The sequence below is a fragment of the Macaca fascicularis genome, chromosome 20 (assembly GCF_037993035.2).
Source record: "Macaca fascicularis isolate 582-1 chromosome 20, T2T-MFA8v1.1".
Classification (NCBI taxonomy): Eukaryota; Metazoa; Chordata; class Mammalia; order Primates; family Cercopithecidae; genus Macaca; species Macaca fascicularis.
This window is the reverse complement of record NC_088394.1, coordinates 49,224,398-49,249,046: the sequence shown is the minus strand read 5'-3', so window position 1 is coordinate 49,249,046 and position 24,649 is coordinate 49,224,398. Positions and strand designations below refer to the sequence as shown.

General features: G+C 34.8%; 1 protein-coding gene across 29 annotated transcripts in view; it reads right to left on the bottom strand.

The window, feature by feature from the left end:
* Window positions 1-24,649, bottom strand: part of CHD9 (chromodomain helicase DNA binding protein 9) — a 273,480-nt gene that overhangs the window by 60,719 nt on the left and 188,112 nt on the right. For all 29 annotated transcript variants that reach the window (XR_012428685.1, XR_012428683.1, XR_012428687.1 and 26 more), the window contains 8 exons: window positions 22,516-22,692; window positions 20,068-20,211; window positions 19,697-19,952; window positions 17,735-17,945; window positions 15,151-15,346; window positions 10,806-10,973; window positions 9,630-9,809; window positions 2,364-2,474 (listed from right to left, as the gene is read on the bottom strand). Coding sequence is in view for 23 of the 29 variants with exons in the window: in XM_074026669.1 (XP_073882770.1) it covers window positions 2,364-2,474; window positions 9,630-9,809; window positions 10,806-10,973; window positions 15,151-15,346; window positions 17,735-17,945; window positions 19,697-19,952; window positions 20,068-20,211; window positions 22,516-22,692 (1,443 nt within the window). In the remaining 6 variants the exon portion in view is untranslated. The remainder of the gene's footprint in view (window positions 1-2,363; window positions 2,475-9,629; window positions 9,810-10,805; window positions 10,974-15,150; window positions 15,347-17,734; window positions 17,946-19,696; window positions 19,953-20,067; window positions 20,212-22,515; window positions 22,693-24,649) is intronic.

Sequence of the window (24,649 nt, the reverse complement as noted above, 5' to 3'; positions counted from 1 at the left end):
ATACTTTTTAAACTATTGTTTCATATTAATATATTTTATTTTTTTAAATTTTTTTTTAAAGACAGGTTCTTGATGTCACTCAGGCTGGAGTGCAATGGCACAATCACAGCTCACTGCAGCCTCAAACTCTTGGGGTCAAGCTATCCTCACACCCCAGGCTCCTTCATAGCTAGGATTACAGACATGCACAACCACGCTTAGCTAATTTTAAATTTTTTTTGTAGAGAACAGGGTCTCTCGCTATGTTGCCTAGGCTGATATCAAACTCCTAGCTTCAAGCAATCCTCCTGTCTCAGCCTCCTGAAGTACTGGGATTATACAGGAATGAGCCACTGTGCCCAGTTGTATTAATATATTTAGATACTTTAACATACAGTAATTTTAGTCTTTATTGTACATTTTCAGAAAAGTCTTTAATTTTTTACAAAAGTATAAACTTTAAAATGTTACTGCACAAGTATTAAATGACTATATGCTTACATAAGTTTATTTACAAAATCCTTAACTCCTTAAAATAATCTACAAAGCCCTGTTGATTTGGCCCATGTCTTCAGTCTCTGACCTCACCTATTACCACCATGCTCACTAACTCTTCACATTCTGCCATAATGTATTTCTGCTTCTAGAATACACAAGCTTCTTTCCACCAGTGTCTCATTGCCATTCCCTCTGCCTCAAAGCTTTTCCTGACATTACAGTGTATTGGCTCTTTCTCATCACTCAAGTTTCAGTGCAGATAATCCTTTTGCAGTGACCTCCCTTCATCACTTTACCTAGTGTAATTCTACCTCTCCAGCATTCTCTACCATCTTACTGCTTTATTTTCCTCACTCCTTAAATTATCTTATATATTTGTTTACTACTTTCTGACCCACCAGGATGTAATTACCAATATATACTGCTGAAAAATCACAAATAGAGATCATATCGTAAGTATCATTCTGCATCTCTCTCTTTCTCTGTCTTGGAGCTGTTAGTCCACAGTAGATGGTGCATAAGAATGTCCATTCTTATTATTTTAAAATTATTTTTAATTATTGCATTAGACAGTATGAATGTACCATTGCTCCCGTATAGAAAATTTAGTTTCTAAATTTTTGCTATAACAAAAAATGTTGCAGTGAATATCATTGTACTATATTATCATTGTACATGTATGCTTACTGCTGTAGGACAGATTCCTAAGAGTGCATTAAATATTCTTCCAATAAAAATTTAAAATTATTTTGTCTAGTTATAAGAAAAAATTGTTTAACATTCTGATTTACATTGCATTACATCTATACATTACAATTTCTATGTTTACAAACGAACTGTTAAAATGCTTAAAATATTCCCAATAGACACATCTCCCAACCAAATTTCACTTTACAGAAATCAAACGCAGCTTTCTTTAGGTATATTCTTAAGTGTTCTATATCTTTTTTTTTCTACTGTGAAGTAGATATCCTATTGCATTATATTTTTCTACTTCTGTTAGTACTGATATTTAGGAAGGCTCAATGGCATATTTATGTTCTATCCAGTTAATTCACTAAACTCACTTATGAACTTTTACAGTGTTTTACAGACCCCACTACTTGTTTAGGCATATGAACATGCTATATGCCAATAATATTTTTTTTAATTACCTTTTCATGGTTACTTGTTTCACACAGAATTACATATATTTCCAAAATGCATTCAACAATAATAATTATGCATGGTAGTGGTGTTACTCCTAATTGTAAAGATTTACATTTTAAAAGGCTACCTATCAAAAAAGATCCAATGCATCAGTGCTTAATATAAAATTCCTTTAATCATCTGTTATTTTGATAACTGGTAAGACTCAAAAACATTGATTTCTATGCAATTATTAAACAAGTGTGTCTTAGTAAATAAGCAGTTATGCTACTATTATCAGTTCCATAAAGTCAATTTTAGCATTTTGGCTTTTTCTTAGCTCAAGAGAAGTCGTAAGACAGTTTTAAAAATGCCACTTTCTTGACTCTTTTTTTCTCCTTTTATTTACATTTTACTAGATCATCATGAATGGGTTCTGACACTAAGAAAACATTAAAGAGAAAATAAATGTAACCCATGATTTGAAGACATTAAAAAAATTTTTAAAACATATTATAATTTTAAGAATGTAAATTATATCCAAAAGTTAAACTTTCCCTGTAGGATAACCCATCATGGGAGATAACAGATATTAAATTGAAGGAGTACCTCACTCAGTTCATTCTGCTACCCTACTTCAATTTATATATGCAGAAATTTATTTTAGTAACTGCATAATTGAACACCTTAAAATATTACAATACTATTGCCAAAGTATCCCAAAAGCAAGTTTATTTTAGAGGGATAAAAATACTTACTCTGCCACTGATGGCCTCTATATCTATTTCTGCCTTTTTAGCCCATTTTTGCCAGAAGTTGGGATCATCTAAAGAAATATCTGTCCGGTTTCCAGATGCCACAAAACTCGCCTGAAATACATAATGGCAGTTGTAGAGGAAAAAATCTATCACAAGTACACTTAAAACATTATCTCCTCACATTTACTATGGATAGAATTTGGATTCCACATACTCATACATCAAAGGGTGTTTCAAATTCAGTGGTCTGAAACATAGCACTGCGTCTGCTTAAGGTAAAGGCTTAATGCAAACAGGCTGAAGTTTAGGAGCAGAATTAAATTATTACTGTTGGTTAACTCTTATACTTTTGGTAAGTAAGGATTGAATCTTTCTGGTAAGGAGGCTACACAGAATGGAGGTATGGTTTCTAAAAACACTACAAGATCATTAAGAAATTAGGTTAGAGAACAAGAATTTCCAAATCTGCCTGCACTACAGAGTTAATTTTCGGGTCTATTTCTAGTTTATTTTCATCACATTTTCAGATAGATATATCTCCTAAAGGAAATATAACACAGGATATGGGAAATGAAGGAAAATAAATCATTGTCATTTTAAAAACTCTTTTCCTAAAAACACACAAAAAAGAAAAACTCTACCACAGAAACATTGCATTAACTATTGTAAAAATTTAAGAAAATATTGAGGAGCAAAAGAAGAAAATACAAGTGATTTATTTTCATAAATACTGTGGAAATTATAAAATCTTTTAGTTGGAAGAAACTTTAAAGATAACACTTCAACTCTGTAACTTGTGGTCTAATAACCATTATTTACAACTTAAATCACTGTAAATAGGCCTCATCAAAAAATGTCATCAAAATGCTTTATAAAAGTGAAAGAAGCATTGGACATACACAATGTGTTAAGGGCCTGAAAAATGCATGCCAATTTTTATAAAAATAAATAGAAGAATATGGTCGCATAAAATGATTTTCAAAGGAGAATAGAGGTAAATGGTTTTAAGATAATGCCCAATTATCAGAGATACAAACAAAAGGTAAAAATCTTAATTAAAAAAAAGTCTTGATAAAATTTAAAAGACCCAGAAAAATCCCACATTAAAAAGATAAAAGTGTTAAAAGCAAACAAGCCATTTTTTGACATTCAAGATAACTGTCAGTTTAGGTAATTACTACCAAGGAATTATGTTTTATTTTATTTTTAAATGTGGTAATAGTATTGTAGTTATGTTTTAAAAGTCTTTATTTTTAATGATACATATGGAAACATGTAAAGGTGGTGATATGTGGGATTTGCTTCAAAACAATATGAAAAAGTGGGAGGTGGTGATGAAACAAGTTTAGCAGAAGTTGATAACTGTTGAATACTGTTTGTATTTGTCGCTTAAACTTTATAAAACATCCAGGGCAGGCATGGTGGTTCACACCTGTAAATCCCAACACTTTGGGAGGCCAAGGCAGGAGGATCACTTGAGCCCACGAGTTCGAGACCAGCCTGGGCAACATAGTGAGACTCCATCTCTGTAATAATTTCTTTTAAAGTTAGCCTGGTGTGGTGGTGTACACCTGTAGTCCCAGCTACTTGGGAGGCTGAGGTGGGTGGGTCACTTGACCCCAGGAGGTTGAGAGGTCAAGCTACATTGGGCCATGATTGCACCACTGCACTCCAGGCTGGTGAGAAAACAAGAATCTGTCTCAAAAAAAAAAAAAAAAAAAAAAGTCTAAAACACCAAAAATTAAAAGGCTAAATGCCTCTTGCTGAACTTCAGATTCTGTTCATGTTATTGCTTACCAAGTAATAAATGTATTCATTCATTCCAACTAGTATTCTTTTGAGGTTTGGCTTTTAAGATGCTTACATAAAATAAAGCAAATGTTAAATACTGTGTTTCAAAATATGCATTTTGCTGGCATATTTATTAAACAGAAATGATGGGAACAAATGTTTTAATGAATTTAAATTCCTTTTTTTTTTTTGCTTTCTCTAAACTATAGCTTTAATATTATAAAACTACTGAAAAACTAATTTTGTATTTTTTTGAACTGATGAATGTGATAAACTGAATAATGGTCCCTAAAGATACCTCATCCTAATCCCTAGAACCTTGTGAGTTTTGTCTTATATGCAAAAGGGACTTTGCAGATATGATTAAGTTAAGGAACTTGAAACAGAGAGATAGCTTGTATTATCCAAGTAGGCCCTAAATGTAATTATAAATATTCTTACAAGAGTGAGACAGTGGGAGATTTGACTCTAGAATAGAAAAAGGATATGACACAACAGAAGCAGAGATGGGAGTACTGTGGCCATAAGCCAAGGAATGCAGGCAGTCTTAGGAAGTGGAAGAGATAAGAAACAGATCCTCCTCTAAAGCTTCCAGAATGAACTAGCCCTACTGACACCTTGATTTTATCCCTGTAAGACTCATGTTAGACTTCTGACATCTAGAACTATAAAAGAAAAAGTTTGTGTTGTCTTAAGCCATGAACCTTGTGGGCTTTGTGATAATTTGTTACAGTGGCAACAGAAAATAGTATGAGACACTCTTAATGAGAAACCACATATTATAAAAACTCATATTCAACTTTTTTTTTTTTTTTTAAGAGAAAAGATCTCACTCTGTTGCCCAGACTGGAGTGCAGCTGTATGATCATGGCTTATTGCAGCCTCTAGCTCTTGGGCTCAAACAATCCTCCCATCTCAGCCTCTCACGCCAGCTTGCCTGGCTGATTTTTAAATTTTTTGTAGAGATGGAGTTTCACTTTGCTGCCTAGGCTGGTCTCGAACTTCCAGCCTCAAGTGATCTTCCTGCGTTGGCCTTCCGAAGTGTTAGAATTACAGGCGTGTGCCACCAGTCCTGACCTTCATATCCAACTTGAAAGAACAAAGACTAGTTTGATAAAACAACACAGCTATCATCAGCTATATAAAATAAATATGTTATGACAATTCATCAAACTGGTATAAATGAGTATGAGGAACAGACATCTAACTACATGCAAGTAATTCCTTAACTATTTCAGAACAAATTTCTCACAACTGAGGATATATGATACTTGAATATCTTCATTGTTATAAACATATCAATTTTCAGGAATAGTGAAAAGTTTACTGAATGAAGTTCATAGGGTTTTATTCTGTTCTACAGCTTCAGTGATACATGCCTCTTGAGATTTAACCAATCTGGTAAATGAGTATTTGCTTTACATGAACTGTAGAACATTTAACATGAAAAGAAGGCTGGGCATAGTGGTTCATGCCTGTAATCCCAACACTTTGGGAGGGTAAGGTGGGAGGACTGCTTGAGCTCAGGAGTTTGAGACCAGCCTGGGCAACAAAGTAGACTCCCATCTCTATTAAATAATCAAAAAATTAACTGGGCATGGTGGCATGTGCCCATGTGCCTGTGGTCCCAGCAACATGGGAGGCTGAGGCAGGAGGATCACTTGAGCCCAGGAAGTCAAGGCTGTAGTGAATCGTTGATTGCACCACTGTACTCCAGCTTGAGTGACAGAGTGAGATCTGTCTCAAAACAAAAACAAAAACAAAAAAAAACTCAACAACAAAAAACCAAAAACCATGAGGAACCATTAAACATGAAGTAATTGAAAGGACACAATCAGATTTTAAAGTGTGTTACTTTTTTGGTTGATTACCTAAAAAAAATTATATGCTACAGTATATAATAATTTTTATTCTGCTATCATATAACTATCGATAATTTTAAAAATGTACCTGGAAGAAATTAAATTTCAGAATTAAATAGCTTTTGTTACATTCATTATAAGACAAATGATGAATTTAATTTACAAATAAAACAATTTTAAATTTCTAAATAATCCAACAGGCTTTTGCTAACTGACATGTAACCTATTTACAAGATGACTTATATGATTCTCAAGGATTGTGACAAGCGATTATACCTACCAAAATAAGATGCTACTCCTTACAAATGCTAAATCGTAATATCCTAGTCCCCCCTAAATTTTTCTTCTTAAAATGCATTCCTTCCACCATTAAACCTCTGTATTATTTGCAAGAGAAGACTTTTAAATTGCAAAATCCATCTTCTTATGACAGGCAGTGGTAGAAAGGCAGAAGGTGCCAACTAAAAGCACTTACAAATAAGCAGTCCACCTGCAGCACAGTTTAGATGGTTTTCATTCCTTCGTAAATTAAGCAATTCAAAGTATTTTGTTCTCTATCAAATTTTTAAAAATCAGACTAAAAATGTTTCTGTTTCTAGGACCCACCTGGCTGCCCTTATAAAAATCTCTCAAAACAAGTTTTAGGGGATATCATCACTCGAAAATGAAGTTATCAATAATGAGTTCTATTTGATGGATATGTACTAAGTCTCATAAGGACCCTGATCTATATATGTAGCTCCTTATTAAACACTATTTGATAATGCAAAGAAATACAGAATGGAATTATGTTATTTCTTCAAATTGTTGAAAATAGTTGGGCAGAGCTGAAGTCTTTGGATCCCAGGAAAAAGTGTAATATACTACTAACTTTACATCATATTCCATTTTGGCAAATGTCCAGTATCTAATAGCATTCCCATACAACTATGGGAATGAACAAATTATTTGGTAAATGAACAAATTATAAAACAACTAGAGCAAACTCTCAACTCTCCTCAGCATTGTGGTACCTTGTCAGCTCTCAAATGTGATAGTTACTTTCTGGTGTGAGGATTTAAAGTAGATATTTAAATGTTTAAGCATTTCTCAATTCTCAAAGCATTAAGAGTATACTTGAATTCTCTAAGTAAAATAAAAGTTAGACAGCACTGTATAATAAAGTGGGAAAGGCCAAGTACGATTATTACGACCTCCTCTTTAAAGACTCAAAGAGGTTAATTGTTCAAGGTCACTCAGCTTATTGAGTCAGAATTCAAACCCTGTTTTTCTGACTTTCCACGATCATTATCATTAACATGTTAAATGAGGAAGCCAAGAATCACATGTGCTTAATAAATGCTTTGCATATGCCTTCATTAATTAAAAACAAAACAAAACAACAACAACTTTAAGGACAGTATCTTTATGTTTGGCCTAATCAACAAGGACAAAAACCATGACCAATACCTTTTGATATTAATTAGATTTCAGATACAAGGAAAAATATCTCTGTACAAAGAGTACAGAACAAAGGAATCAAAACTAAGTAAGATTTCCCAGGAAAAAAAGAGCCGGGGTACATCTACTCAATCATGACCAGTTTTAGTTCTCAGTCTTATACTTTACTTCTGCAATGTTCCTTTTGGAAACAAAAGGAACTACTTTTTTCTGATTTATTCTCTACTAATTTCCAAATCTGTATCCGTGTCCCAGGCAACTCTCCTAGACACCTCCATTTGGATCCTGTAAATGTAATAAATACAACAGCTTCAATACTTTCTTTTCCCCATATGAATGTCCTTCTCTATCTTAAAGACAACCATGACCCTCCTAGCTACTTAAGCAAAAAGTCTTCAAGTCATTTCTGACTCTTCCTTCTAAAAATTTCTAACTGGTCATCAACTCCTATTGATTCAAGTAGGTCTCCATGACCCTGGTTCACCCATCATTATTTCCTACATAAGCCCCTTAAATAATCTTGTTTCTAGTCTTTCCCCTTTCCAACTTGTTCTCCATGCTGCTGCTAGAGTTAAATTTCTAAACCAGATTGCATTATGTCCAATTTCTGCTTGAAGGACTTGAAAAGCTTAACTGCCTTAAGATCAATTTCAAATTCCTCAAAATGGGACATAAAGCCCTTCACAATTGGGGTTCAACTTCCCTAACTCCTTCACCGTTTCATCTCCACGTAATTCATCTCTTGTATCCATACATGCCTATGTCACATTCCTGAAATATTCCTTGTAGTTTAGCAACATATGACTCATTTAGCTGGCTTTTTCTTTCTCTTTGTAAAACAATGAAATTCGCAATTCCCTCAAGACTTAGGTTGAATGTTCTTTTCTTTGCAAAGGCTTTCTTTATTCAGAACATACAGAATTAGTCATCTCCTACTTTATTTTTTTTTTCCAGCAACTATAATCCTTTCATTATAGTATACCTGGCATTTAGCAAAATACCTGACACAAGAATTTATTAGTCCGCTAAATGAACGCAAGCGAGTTTCCATTTGAAGGCTGGTATCATTACTTTTGGTACAGCACCTATACTTCCTGCTATACCACAATATTACCCATAAAGATAAAGAAAGACTTCTGGATTGAAAGCGGAGAGGGGAATGGAGAAGAAGGGAAATGTAGAAAGGAAGTTCAACGGAAAAGAGAAAACTTGTATGTAGTGTTCTGCAATTTGTGCAGGTGAGACAGAATACTGCAATAATAAACTATTCAGATGAATGGAAGAGAGAAGTTCACCACGTCTTGGTTTGGGGGAAAAAAAGGAGAGAGAAAGAAAGAAAAATGGGATATGGCTGGGCGTGGTGGTTCATGCCTGTAATCTCAGCACTTTGGGAGGCCAAGGCGGGTGGATCACCCGAGGTCAGAAGTTCGAGACCAGACTGGCTAACGTGGCAAAACCCTGTCTCTATTAAAATTACAAAAATTACCCAGGCATGGTGGCGGAGGTTGCAGTGAGCCGAGATCGTGCCACTGCACTTCAGCCTGGGCGACGGAATGAGACTCTGTCTCAAAAAAAAAAAAATAATAATAATAAAGAAAAAAGGAATAGAAAGGCAATTAGTAAACTTTACAAATATTTTCACCTAACAGCTATTAATGTTTCCTTCCAAAATACAAATTTCATCTTACCCCTTAAGACTTAGATACTCCTGACACCACGTATCCACCTGCCTCGGCCTCCCAAAGTGCTGGGATTACAGATGTGAACCACCCCACCCGGCCAGATGTAAGTATTTAAAATGAAATTGGAAATTCTTTCTCTCCTTTAGGTTCTTTAAATTATGAAAGTTGATGTAAGATGATTTAACCTCTTACATTACTTATATTTTGTTCTGCCTTTGGTATACAGATGTTTAGTTTCTAAATTTGATTTCATATGTTCTACTCTAATATTTAGAACTATTTCTAGTTATTACATTTATTATATTTCACAAGGATCAGAAGAGTTCATGTGAAATTAACATAGGGGATCAGAAAAAAATGAAGGAAAATACATTACCTACTGCTTTTTGGCTAATTCAGTATGTTTAAACATTTGGTGTAAGAGATAAACTTTTTCAGTAGTTAGGATAAGAACATCACTGCTATGTTAATAAAATTGCACTAACTGTTACCTTGGCAAATGTTGACCCACGTCCTTCTGATTCAATTGTAATGGTTTTTGTACGACGTAGTAAAATCTGATCGATATCCTCTTCACAGAATTTAGAGCCTTCATCTTCTTCCTCCATAATGGCACCATAAGCACCTCTTCGAAGCAGATCTTCTATTTCCTTTTTGGAAAGCTGCTGAATCTAAGGAGAAATTAACTTCCATAAAAATAGTTTTTTTTAAAGTTCATAAAATGAGAAAGTATCCCTAAAGGATGTCAAAGAACACAAGAGGCATGCTTAAACTGCATTTGGGTTTGGGATGCACATGAGAGAGAATTCACAGAAATAATATCTTGAAGTTGTTGACTCTTCTTTGCTCTCTTAAAATAAGAATTACCCATCTGCCTAGAATGGCTTTGGTTAAAACAAGGCCTAAGGGTCGGGTAACATCTTTCAAGGTTCTTTTAAATACTAGGATTCTTTATTTTTTTTTCTTTTTGAGACAGGGTCTTGCTCTGTTATCTATGCTAGAGCACAGTGGTATAAATACAGCTCACTGCAGTTGACCTCCTGGGCTCAAGTGAGTCTCCCGCCTCAGCTTCCCAAGTAATGTGGACCACAGGCATGCACCATTATGCCCAGCTAATTTTTATTTTTTATAGAGACAGGGTCTTGCCATGTTGCCCAGGCTTGTCTCAAACTCCTAGGCTCAAGCAATCCTCCTACCTCAGCCTTCTAAAATGCTGAGATTACAGGTATGAGCCATGTGCCCAGCCCAGTACTAGGATCCTATTATTGATAGATATTAGACAAGAACCTTGAGGGAAAAAAGCCAAAATGTCATCATTTGTAACAAGACAAAGCCAATGCTAATAGTTGTGAAACTAAAAAAAATTTGAAAACTGTTTATATAAACACAAATTCTATTTTGCTATGCCATCATATAAATGTCCTAAAAAGAAAGCAAAGAATTTCTATATTGAAAATACATTTAGAATTCATAAGCTCTGGAGCTATACAGAAAGAAAAGGATTCAAACGTATTAACTAAACATAGCTCTGTCCTGAAAATGTCCCCCTGCATAAAACAAATGTGTTTAGTATTCTGCATGGACCAAAACTAAATGACACACTATTGGAGGTAAAATTAAATGCAAAAACACACAAAAACCTCAAGTAAAAAAGAAAATATACATACACCACCAACATTACTTTCTCTTCCACTCATGCTCTGTAACACAGCTTTATCTAGGCCCAGTTTCAAACTGGCTCGGTCAAACATCTCTCTCTCATATGAGTTACGAGTTACCAGTCGGTAGACTTTAACTGCTTTGTTCTGACCAATTCTGTGGCAACGAGCTTGAGCCTATAAAAATGAAAAGTTACATATTTATTTTCTCAAAAGGCATTTAATAGTAAACTATATGTGTGGTCTATAAACACATGTAAGAATTCTTAGACCATTTTTATTGAATTAATCTTTTTCTAGAAATTAAGGAAGAGCTTACCACAGTAAGAAATAATCCCACAATCAGGAATAAGTTAAAATTTAGCTTTATAAGCTTAAATATCAAAGAATATAAATTCACAAAGGACTACTTTTTTTTTTTTTCTTTTTTTTGACGGAGTCTTGCTCTGTCGCCCCAGCTGGAGTGCAGTGGTGCGATCTTGGCTCACTGCAACCTCCGCCTCCTGGGTTCAAGTGATTCTCCCGCCTCAGCCTTCCAAGTAGCTGGGATTACAGGCACCTGCCACCACACGTGGCTAATTTTTGTATTTTTAGTAGAGACAGGGGTTCACCACGTTGGCCAGGCTGGTCTCGAACTCCTGACCTCAAGTGATCCACCCATCTCGACTTCCCAAAGTGTTGGGATTACAGGCATGAGCCACTGCACCCAGCCTTATTATATTTTAATGGAAGTGTAGTCAATATACTTTTAAGCAGGGACACAAAACCTATGAACAGGTTTTACAGTTGATGGCAACTCAAGTTTTTTGTTGTTTTTTTTTAGACATGAGGACTTGCTATGTTGCCCAATAGAACTCCTGGGCTCAAGAGATCCTACCCCTTTGGCCTCTCAAAGTACTGGGATTACAGGTGTGAGCTGCCACTCAAGTTTTAAAGTCTAACCCTAAATTTCTATATTTTTTTCAGTTACATTATCAACAATCTTTTCATTGTATTTTATTTAAGCTGGGTAATTTTTTTCTGTAAGTTATTGGGGTACAGGTGGTATTTGGTTACATGAGTAAGTTCTTTAGTAGTAATTTGTGAGATTTTGGTGCAACCATCACCTGAGCAGTATACACTGCACATATTTGTAGTAATTTATCCCTTGCCCACCTCCCACTCTTCTCCCCAAGTCCCCAAAGTCCATCGTACCATTCTTATGCTTTGTGTCCTCATAGCTTAGCTCCCACTTATGAGTGAGAACACATGATGTTTGGTTTTCCATTCCTGAGTTACTTCACCTAGAATAATAGTCTCCAACATCACCCAGGTCACTGCAAATGCTGTTAATTCATTGTTTTTCATGGCTGTGCAGTATTCTATCATATATAACATATACATTATATATATATATATATAAATTGTGCCACTATAAACATGTGTGTCCAAATATCTTTTTCAAATGACTTATTTTCCTCTTAGTAGATACCCAGTAGTAAGATTGCTGGATCAAATAGCAGTTCTACTTTTAGTTCTTTAAGGAATCTCCATACTGTTTTTCCATAGTGGCTGTACTAGTTTATATTCCCACCAGAAGTGTAGACATGTTCCCTGTTCACTGCATCCACATGTTTGTTGGCCATTTGTATATCTTCTTTTGAGAATTAGCCCACTTTTTGATGGAATTTTTTTTTTTTTTTTTTCCTGATTTGAGTTTGTTGTGTAGATTCTGATTCTGGATACTAGTCCTCTGTCAGTTGTATAGATTGTGAAGATTTTCTCCCACTCTGTGGGTTGTCTGTTTACTCTGCTGACCGTTCCTTTTGCCACGCAAAAGCTCCTCAGTTTAATTAAGTCCCAGCTCTTTATCTTCGTTTTAACTGCAACTGCTTTTGGGTTCTTGGTCATGAAATCCTTGCCTAAGCCAGTGTCTAGAAGGGTTTTTCCAATGTTATTTTCTAGAATTTTTATAGTTTCAGGTCTTAGGTTTAAGTCCTTAATGCATCTTGAGTTATTTTTGTATAAGGTGAGAGAAGAGGATCTAGTTTCATTCTCCTACATGTGGCTTGCCAATTATCCCAGTACCATTTGTTGAATAGGGTGTCCTTTCCCCACTTTGTTTTTGTTTGCTTTGTGGAAGATCAGTTAGCTGTAAGTACTTGGGTTTATTTCTGTGTTCTCTATTCTGTTCCATTGGTCTATGTGTCTATTTTTATACCAGTACCACGCTGTTTTGATGACTATGGCCTTATAGTATAGTTTGAAGTCAGGTAGTGTGATGCCTTTAGATTTGTTCTTTTGGCTTAGTCTTGCTTTGGCTATGTGAGTTCTTTTTTGGTTCTATATGAATTTTAGAATTGTATTTTCTAAACCTGTGAAGAATGATGGTGGTATTTTGATGGGGATTGCATTGAATTTGTAGAATGCTTTTGGCAGTGTGGTCATTTTCACAATATTAATTCTTCCCATCCATGAACATGGGATGTGTTTCCATTTGTTTGTGCCATCTATGATTTCTTTCTAAGCTGGGTCATTTTTGGGGGGGCGGGAACCACCCAAGGTAAATAACTCTGGATATCTAAATTTTATTTAAATGAAGGACAAACTAATTAATATGCATACATGTTAAAAGTGGAGACATCAGAGATCACATAAGGGCTTCATATTTTATCCTGAGTTCCTACTAAACCTAAACTTTTTATGATAAATCTTGACTCCAGATATTCTATAGAATCTAGTTTTTCTCCCAAATTACTAATCACTTTTCCATTATCTTCAGACAAATTAAATCATAAAATGTGGCTTTAAAATATATAGGGGCACTGATGTTATGCCCCTTGTTGACATTTGTATTCTATCCACATCCATTTTGTGCCATTTGGAACCCAGGACTGTGCCATTTGGAACCCAGGATTGTAAATGGGCAACTTTGCTCTAGGTGTAGAGGAAGTACAAGAGGCCAAATATGATCTTAGTCCATAAAGACTGGATCTACATTAGCAGTCAAATAGGAAAAAACAAGTGACAGGGAGAAGTTGGGAGATTCAGGATAGTTTTTCCACTTTCTATTCAGGTTCTATAAAGTGACTTTATTATTATAAATTAACTTTCAGAACATCCACTGTAGGCAGTTATAAGTACAAACATGCATTTCAAAGGCAGACAATTATAATTTGGGTTTAACATAGGAATTGGGAAACTACAGCCTGTGGACCAAATCTGGCCTGCTAACTAAGAATGGCTTTTTTACCTTTTTAAAGGATTATGACAAACAAGAATGTGTGACAGAGATCTTATGTGGCACACAAAGCTTGAAATATTTACTAATTGAGCCTTCCACAGAAAGAGTTGGTCTCTGGCTTATTGTATTAATTTTGGATAATCTTTTGATATTTTAAAGTAGATTACATATAGTTATATAAATGAGCAATTTAAAATATGTTTTAAGCTATGTAGATTCTCAATAACCATTTATTATATTTGTTTTTATGCTTGCTTAAAAAATAATATGGCTGGTCTGCAGGTAGTTATTTAATGTGTTGTTCACTTTTACAGATTGAACTCTACTTTTCCCCTTCTCATGACTACACTTGACTAGTTTTATAAAAAAAAAAGTACTAATATGAATTGCAATGCAATTAAGACAATGATGAATAATAAAATAATTTCTCTTATATTTTGTTCTCTTCTCATATCCTTCTGCAAATTTAGACCCTCTTCAATCACTGTAATTAATATTCCTATATTTCTATGTAGTCCAAGTATAGTCATTACTTATATGTGTGCCTTCATTTTCTTAAGTATTTTATTAAAAAAGCATACTATGATTACAAGATAAAATTAGAATAAGCGAGTATTTATTTTTAAGGATTAAAATTCTGAAATTTTAATTTTATTACAAATAAGTTATTCTTAGAGCTTAGGTCTCTCTCAAATTTACACATTATTATTTAAACTATAAGAATATCAGGCCAGGCATGATGATGCATGCCTGTAAACCCAGCACTTTTGGAGGCCAAGATGGGAGAAATGCTTGAGTCCTGGGGTTCAAGACCAGCCTGGGCAACATAGTGAGACCTCATATCTAAACAAACAAAAATTACTGTACTCAAATAGGTTTAACTTTTTATAAGCTAGTAAGACAAATTTTATAAGTCAGTGAGACACATAAAAAAGTAAAAATTTTTTGTCATCATAGTTTTTATCATAACAATTAAAATAATTTCACCTATTTTATTTGGCACAGATATTTTACAGAGAAACATACATTAGTTTGTCCAGATAAAAATACAAGATGTGGATTATCAAAAACAGTTACACAATTTTACTTTTTAAAAAAATGCATTTCTTGTTAGCCAAGGCAATTATTTACCTGAAGATCATTCTGAGGATTCCAATCAGAATCAAAAATTATACATGTATCAGCTGCAGTTAAGTTGATGCCCAACCCACCAGCTCGGGTACACAGGAGAAAAACAAATCTATCTGAATCAGGTTTACTAAATCTATCTATAGCAGCTTGCCGAAGATTTCCTCTGACTCTGCCATCAATTCGCTCATATAAATATCTATGGAATGAAATGGAATAAATTTACATAAATAATTATAATAAAATTGAAGACATATTCTATCAAATGGAAAGTCAGTTTTCCTGCAGCATTATGTTTTCTCTAAAATTAAGAAGCAATATCATCTAAATTAGTTTCTGTGACTTTATACTTTTTGGTGTTGGTGCTACGGAGAAAACAAAAACAAATATAAAGATACAAAACCTCTGAATTCCTGGATGTATGGGTAAAAGACCACTACAATGAATTTTATTTCAGAAGTTAGAATAACAAAAGGCAGTCTATTAAAAACTGCTTTGCTGATCTCACCATAATACATCACTTTCTTGCAAGAAATAAAGACTTTCACAAAGACTTTATACAAGAAGGCTATGAACGTTTCTTTTGTCCTTAATCCATAATACTACTGACTGACATACTTGCTTCTATATTGCAATCTATTAAGAACACACTGGAATGCTATTGAATTCTTTATAGTCATTACTGCAAAGTAATTATCTTTTAACTTCCTTTATCCTTCCCCATTTAACATATACAAAACTCAAAAACTGCAAGACATCCAATAAAAATAAAATAGATAAAAATTTAGGAGCTTGGACTCTGAGTGGTATACATATGACATATGACACACTTCTACATATGATTTACTAGAGTTTTAGCAGTCACCCCACGATTATCTCTGGTACCTGCAAAATGGACGAAAGACTTCTAATAATGTTTCTTATGAGAATAAAAGAAACTCTGAATTTTCCATGAAATTTATTACAATAGAAATTTATAAGTACAGTTTTATCTGTATAAGTTCTCCATGTAAGGAGATTAAAAAAATGTAAGAATTACTATTTTTGGGAACAGTGCAACTTAATGTTCATATCATATGATATAAAATTGAGAATAATATACATTTTAAAATGAGGTCAAAGAGTAGGACATTGACATTAAAAATGGAACCAGAAATAAAAATGAAAAATAAAAATGAACTACACAATCTCTAATAATATAAAACAGTATAGACCTTTACTTATCTATATGGGTTAAAATCTATTGAATTAAAATCTGCAAGTCAGATGCGGTGGCTCATACCTATAATCCCAGCACTTTGGGAGGCTGAGGTGGAAGAATTGCTTGAGCCCAGGAGTTTGAGACCGGCTTGGACAACACAGTGAGACCCTGTCTCTATCAAAAATAAATTAGCAGGGTGTGGTAGTGCATGCTTGTAGTCCCAGCTTCCTGGGAGGCTGAGGTTGGAGGACTGCTTGAGCTCAGGAGTTTGAGGTTGCAACGAGCTATGGTCACACCACTGCACAACAACCTGGGCAACAGACTGAGATCATGTCTTTAAAAAAAAAAAAAAAAAAAACCAACAAAACAGAAATAAAAAATAAATAAAAACAAAACAAAAAATCTACAGCTGAAATTTCTGATTCTCTTTTACATTAATATGTTACTATCAGATGGAATCCTAATGGTCTGATAAAATATCCTATGATAATTAGCCTATTATAGCCTAAATACTGATTAGACAATATTTTATTTTATTTTATTTTGAGATGGAGTCTCGCTCTGTCGCCCAGGCTGGAGTGCAGTGGTGCGATCTTGGCTCATTGCAAGTTCCAACTCCTGGGTTCACACCATTCTCCTGCCTCAGCCTCCTGAGTAGCTGGGACTACAGGCTCCCACCACCGCACCCGAATAATATTTTGTAGTTTTTATTTTTTTTTCAGTAGAGACGGGGTTTCACCATGTTAGCCAGGATGGTCTCCATCTCCCGACCTCGTGATCTGCCCGCCTTGGCCTCCCAAAGTGCTGGGATTACAGGCATAAGCCACCGCGCCCCGCCTGATTAGACAACATTTAATACTATCTTATTGTGATGTACCAATAAACAAAACAAAAAACACACATTGAAACAAATCAGAAAATATGAAAGCATGAACAAATTTTATATAGTATATAATAAAAGTCCCACAGCTTAAGGCTCTAATTATAACAATGAAATAGATCCAAAGGTTCTTGAATCACTTTTTTCAGTTTTGAGGATGACTGCTGTAAATATAAGTCTATTTAAAGTTTCATCCACAAGGTTTATTAATCAAGTAAAATGTACATTATTAAACCCATTCCTGGGTCAACAAATCAAATATTTATTTGCAAGCTTTTCTTAATTGGACTCCTCAGGCACATCTAATATTGCAACATATGCAGGTTAGGAAAACATAACACACAATCCTAAACAATCTTTACTTACAAATTTGAATGCATTATTCTAATATAGGATAAAAGAAAGATATGAGTAAAGTTCATTTACATTACAGTGCTGCACAAATCTTAATAGCACAAACTTAGCATAATTCATAGTATAATTCAGTGGATTACAGTATGCTTTACCTTTTATGTATGAGATAGTCCTCTAGGATGTCAAGGCAGCGAACCATCTGAGAGAAGATGAGCACTTTATGACCTCCGGCTTTCATTTTGGGAAGCAATTTATCAATAAGGACCAATTTACCAGCAGACTGAATCATTGCTTGAAGATGAAAATCAGAGGCAGCTGGATTATATGCATCTCTAAATTCTCCAAGTATTTTCTCCTCAGCACCTGTCAAAGAAATAGGAGAAGGTAATAGCAATGCACAAATGCAGGAAATTCCCAATTGCTTTCCTTTTAATCAAAATTAGTGCTCCTGTGTGCTTTTGTAACATAATTTTCTAATGGCATGTACATTGCTTTTATTAGAATTATTTATGCTTGTTGCTGAACCTTCACCAATACCAGACTGTAATTCCATTGAGGACATAAACAATGTCTTAAACATCTTTTTATCTCCTCAGACACCTGGCATAATACCTTGTATAAACTTAAGTTTGCTAAATGTTTAATCAATGCTATTAGGGAAAAAATAAAACTGTGATCCTAACTCAGCTGGTAAACACATATATTTTTAAACATCTAATATTTAAACAGCAATCATAATAGTGGTCATCACTGAAGGACGATCATAGTTGATCTGGATGTGTCTATGGGCATCTTGTTAGCCATCAAAACAAGGAAACAAGAAAAAATTAAGGCTAGGTGCAATGTCTCGTGCCTGTAATCTCAGCACTTTGGGAGACTAAGGCAGAAGGATTTCTTGAGGCCAGTAGTTTGAGACCAGTATGGGCAATATAACAAGACCCCATCTCTACCAAAAAGAAAAAAAAGAAATCAGCTGGGTATGGTGGTGCATATGGCTAGTTACTAGTTACTAGTTCTAGTTACTAAGGAGGCTGAGGCAGAAGGATCAGTTTCCAGGAGCTTGAGGCTACTATGAGCTATGAACACACCTCTGTACTCCAGCCTGGTAGATAGAGTGACATTGTATCTTAAAAAACAAAAACAAAAACAAAAACAAAAGAAAAAAAAAAAGAAAAAGAAAGAAGAAAGGCCGGGCGTGGTGGCTCACGCTTGTAATCCCAGCACTTTGGGAGGCTGAGGCGGGCAGATCACAAGGTCAGGAGATCGAGACCACGGTGAAACCTCGTCTCTACTAAAAATACAAAAAAAATTAGCCGGGCGCGGTGGCGGGCACCTGTAGTCCCAGCTACTCAGGAGGCTGAGGCAGGAGAATGGCGTGAACCCGGGAGGCGGAGCTTGCAGTGAGCCGAGATCGCGCCACTGCACTCTAGCCTGGGGGACAGAGCGAGACTCTGTCTCAAAAAAAAAAAAAAAAAAAAGAAAGAAGAGAATAAATTAAAATGAAAGCCATGTTACAGGTCCTTGATGCATACTTCCTTCAGATAATCCAAATCAGAATTAAAGAGGCTCTCCGTATTCCTTTCCTCAGCCTGTCTGGCCATAAGAGAGTACTATAACTACAAGAGACTTCAGCTGTCTTGAATGAAGTGAGTAGAGAGAGGTATATTCCCAAGAATAAGTGAACAACTCAAATATTGTACAGAGAGAACACTGGGAGAGAATCTGATAAGATCTTAAAAAGTAACATTATTACAGCACAAGAACTGAAACACTAACTGATGTATCTAGACTGGAAGGAAACCAGGAAAAAAATGGAAATGCAGAAGCCCCCAAAATGGGTTTTGCTGTCTTTGCCCATGAGGAGGATTAAACAAGCGGACAAATTCTAGTCCAAATTATACTGAACAAACTGCTGCTGAACATAACCTGGTGTGCTAACATCAGTCACTGTAACGAAGTAGTTCACATTGCCTCTGATTCTGTAATACTTGTAATTCCTTAGACTATCACAGTAGAGAGTCATAACAGCCACTACAGCTGTAGTGTGTTCTGTTTATTTATTCATTAGTATTTGTTGCAAGAAAAATGTATTTGTTATAATCTTTCTTAGCTACCTTTGATAAGATATGGATGATTACAGCATTTCCTGAGCTCCATCATGGTATTGACCAAGTTAGGTACATTAGTTTGTCCTGCTCCTTTGGATAAAAAAGAAAAGTTCTTTTCCAAGATAGCCCGGTAGTATTTCTTTTGAATATTAGTAAGTTCTACTTCAATGATGGTTTCTTCTTTAGGTGCCAACTTCTTTTCCACATCTTCTTTTAATCGTCTCAACATCATTGGTTTCAGGATAGCCTGAAGTTTCTGTACCTGAATGAAAAATGATAAAAAGACATATAACATAAGTGAGCATTTAATGACACATACAAAATAATTACAATGATAAGAAATGTGATGAATGTATTTACAAAGAGCAATAGGATACCTGTTCCTCTGTTTTCAGATCCCCAAATTCTTGCATAAATGTTGATTCAGAAGGAAACCTTAAGGGTTCAAGAAAGTGAAGAAGACTAAATAGTTCTTCAACTGTATTTTGGAGAGGTGTGCCAGTCAAAAGCACCTTGTGTTCCTACATAAAGTGAGAACAATTCACATCAAACATCACAGTACTATAATTATATGAAAGCTGACTTAGGTTATCAAATGTTCAATATGCAAATATTTTTCTGACTATATATATATATGTATATATATATATATTTTGTTTGTTTGTTTAGAGACAAGGTCTTGCTGTGACACCCAGGCTGGAGTGCAGTGATGCCATCATAGTTCAGCATTACACGTACAACATAATTACAATGATTAGAATAAATTACAGTGGTGCCACTGTAACTTTGAACTCCTGGGCTTAAGGGATCCTCCTGCCTCAGACTCCCAAGTAGCTAGGACCACAGGTATGCACCAAAACACCTGGCTAATTTTTACATTTTTTTTTTTTTTTTTGTAGAGATGAGGTCTTACTATGTTACCCACCTGGTCTCAAGTTCCAGGTCTCAAGTAATCCCAAAGTGCTGGGATTACAGGTGTGAGCCACGGTACCCAAACTCATAATTTTCAAGAGTTAACTCAAAAAACTACATCTCTACCCACAAATCTTTAGGAATGTACTTTCCCAATCACTTTTTAAAAACTCTGTATCATTCTGAAATACTTCACTTTTTATGCTATTCATGCCTTTAAAAATTCTAAATAATTTTAGAAGAAAAGAAATCAACATTCTAAGAATAAAGAGGGCATTTTTTCTTTTGTACTCAAACATTCTTAGTATGGTAATTTGTACACCAAAGAGTGCTCATTATTTATAATTTGGATGATCATCATTTAACTCTTCAAACATGAATGAATTATCAAATCACTGAGGTTACAATACAAGAATGTAAAGGGCTAATTGACACATGCTTTGAAACTAGAATTCCTTAAAAATTAAACATAATAGTAAAAGAAGAAAATGAACATAGAATATTTTTAATGGTAGTACAAATTATTTAAAATTTTATTTGACAAAACCTCTAAATTCCCATGCTAAATATTTTTATATGCATCTGTGAATCTGCATATTATGTATATGGTAGCAAATGGCCTAGAAAGATAAACAGGAAACCATACTGGAATGAGGTGTTGAACTGGGTGTGTGGCATAGATAAACAGGGAGTAAAAAGGAACACTTTAAGTTTTTACAGAATGTGGTTCTTTGTATTTGAATTATTTGTTCAAGTGCTCATGTAGTAATTATGTGATCTTAATTAAAAATCAAAATGTTTAAAAAATGCTTTCATTTGAAAGAAGCAAACAACTAACAAAAAGATGACTATAAGAAATCCCATTATTAATTATAACCAACATATGTTAAACATGTAGAATTGTGTAGGACTTTTTATCATAAATGATCTGAATAATACAACTTCGGTAAAGGGGCTTTCTACTAAAGAATTTATTTAAAACTTACGGTCTTGGCCGGGCACAGTGGTTCACGTCTGTAATCCCAGTACTTTTGGAGTCTGCCGAGGTGGGCGGATCACCTGAGGTCGGGAGTTCGAGACCAGCCTGACCAACATGGAGAAACCCCATCTCTACTAAAAATACAAAATTAGCCAGGCACGGTGGCACATGCCTGTAATCCCAGCTACTCGGGAGGCTGAGGCAGGAGAATCACTTGAACCCGGGAGGCAGAGGTTGCAGTGAGTGGAAACTGCACCATTGCACTCCAGCCTGGGCAACAAGAGAGAAACTCCATCTCAAATAAACAAACAAACAAACAAACCCAAAACCTTATGGTCTTATTTTCTTTTAAATAGTACATTCTCTATAGAGGTCTTATTTTAAAAATTAATTACTAATGCTTTTTGAAGGAAAGAGCTAAAAAATTTGAAGTCGTAGGACACAGAATCTTTTTCTTACAAATTAAGGCCAAAAAAAAAATCTATATTATCATAGATAGGATTCAGATGTACTTATACTCTAAAATTAAAAAGAAAAATTTTGCGGCCGGGCGCGGTGGCTCAAGCCTGTAATCCCAGCACTTTGGGAGGCCGAGACGGGCGGATAATGAGGTCAGGAGATTGAGACCATCCTGGCTAACACGGTGAAACCCCGTCTCTACTGAAAAAATACAAAAAACTAGCCGGGCGAGGTGACGGGCGCCTGTAGTCTCAGCTACTCGGGAGGCTGAGGCAGGAGAATGGCGTAAACCCGGGAGGCAGAGCTTGCAGTGAGCTGAGATCCGACCACTGCACTCCAGCCTGGGCGACAGAGCGAGACTCTGTCTCAAAAAAAAAAAAAAAAAAAAAAAAAAAAATTTTAGTATTAACTCTATGACCTTTTACTACACATCTAATAAACTCAATGGTCATAATGATAATATTAAGTTACTTACCAGATTCATGAGTTTCAGGCCCTCTAAGAGTTTACAATTTTTATTTTTTAACCTATGTGCTTCATCAATAATCACACATCGCCATTCAATTGCATTAAGCTCTCCACAGCCTCCAAGAATCATTTCAAAAGTGGTGATGATAGCTTGGAATCTGTAAGCTCCTCGAATGATACGCCCCTAGAAATGATCAAATATAATTATTTGCTGGAATATTTTAATTGCATATTTTTTATTCCTGTCAAATGGTATCTGATAACATGTTATAAAATATTTCTAATGAAATTTTTACATATGCAGACACTCCCTTACAATGAAAACTTTTATCATTGAAACTGTATTATATTGCTATGTTCAATAATGTTAAAAATTATGCCAACATAATTATATTATTAACAATTGTATCCAAATGAGTATTTCTTGGTAAAATGTTTTATGATAATTTTAAGAATTATAATAATTTTAGGCAAGAAATAAATCATGATAAAATCTGGCCAATGAGATTTCAGTATTCTTATTACTTACACCAATGAGTTCAAAAATATAACAGCAAATAAATAGCGAATAATTAGCCATCCAAATACTTTATTCAGCAGATATTGAGTATCCATGTGCCAGACCCTGTTCTAGTTGCTGGAGATACAGCAGTAAACAAAACAGATAAAAATAATTATCCAATTACAACTTATATTCTACTGAATCAAATGCAGGACACAGTTATTAAGAAAATAATTTTTAAAAAAGTAAATTAGAGATAAGGCTGTGGAATAAAATAAAACAAGGATGTGGGATAAGAAGTATAAGGTTGGAGGTGACCACTGCAGTTTTATATAGAGTGGTTGGGAGACCATTAGTGCAATGTGATATTTGAGGAAAGATCTAAAGATGAGGGAAGAAGTCATGTTGATATCTAGAGATCTATAAATAAAGCATTCTTGGTAAAAGAAGTAGTAAGTATGAAGGCCCTAAGGTAGGAGTATCTTTGGCAGCATTCAAATAGCAAGAAAGCCAGAGTGTTTGAAACCCAGTGAGTGGGGGAGGCGATGTGGTCAACTGCAGGACTTGAAAACTGTTATACAAACTTTGGCTCTGAGCAAGACACTATTGAAGGGGTTTGTAAGAAGTGTCCTGATTTGACTTGTATTTTTTAAAAGTCCCTTTGGCAGTTGTGATGAAACCTGTCTGAAGAGGCCAAGGACAGGATCATGGAGAACAGTTAGAAAGCTGCCATAGCAATGCAAGCAAGAAATCTTCATTGGAGTTCAGAGAAGTGGTCAGTTCTAGATACATTTTGAAAGTAGAGCCAACAGGATTTTCCAATGGTTAAGTATGGAGTGAGATACAGTAGGGCCTCAAATTTACCTCTAAAAATTTTAGCTTGAACAACTGGAAGTTCATGTTGTTATTTACTAAAAAGAAGTAGTTTTGGATTTTGATTTTGTATGTTTTAATTTTGAGACCTCTATTAGACATATCCATGAGACCGCTGTTAGACATATCCATGTACATATTTAGTAGGCATTTGGATATGACTCTGGAATTTAGGAAAGAGTTTAGAGTTGGTGATACAGGCTTAGGAATTTCAGCAGTACAGATGGTATTCAAAGTTATGTGTATGAATCAAATCTGTGAGATAATGAGTATAGATACAAAAGAGTTTGAAGACTGAGCCCTGGGTTACCACAGAGTTTAGATACAGGGAAGATAAGAAGGAACCAATAAAGGGGGCTTGAGAAAGAATAAGTGGTGATGTAGGAAAGGATGAAGTCTTGGAATCTAAGTGAAGAGAGTGTTTATACAGGGTTGAAAACATAAGCTATTGGGTATTAAGTGAAAAGAAGGGATAAGAACAGTTGGGTATTCTGACATAGATTTTAATTAATGTTAACCTAATTAATTTTAGATTAGTTATTATTAATTGTGTATACTGGCCATTAAGTTGAATAACAGCTGCAGTAGAATATTATTAAAATAGGTATAAATTATATCTATGACATTTATGCAGCTCTAAAAACCTGGGATATAATATATTCAGTTAAGCTGATATCACAGGGTTTAATAACAAGGGCTCTTGAATCTGACTGGTTTATTAATCTTGGTTTTGTACTGTGATTTTGCAGCAATCTACGCAACTTCT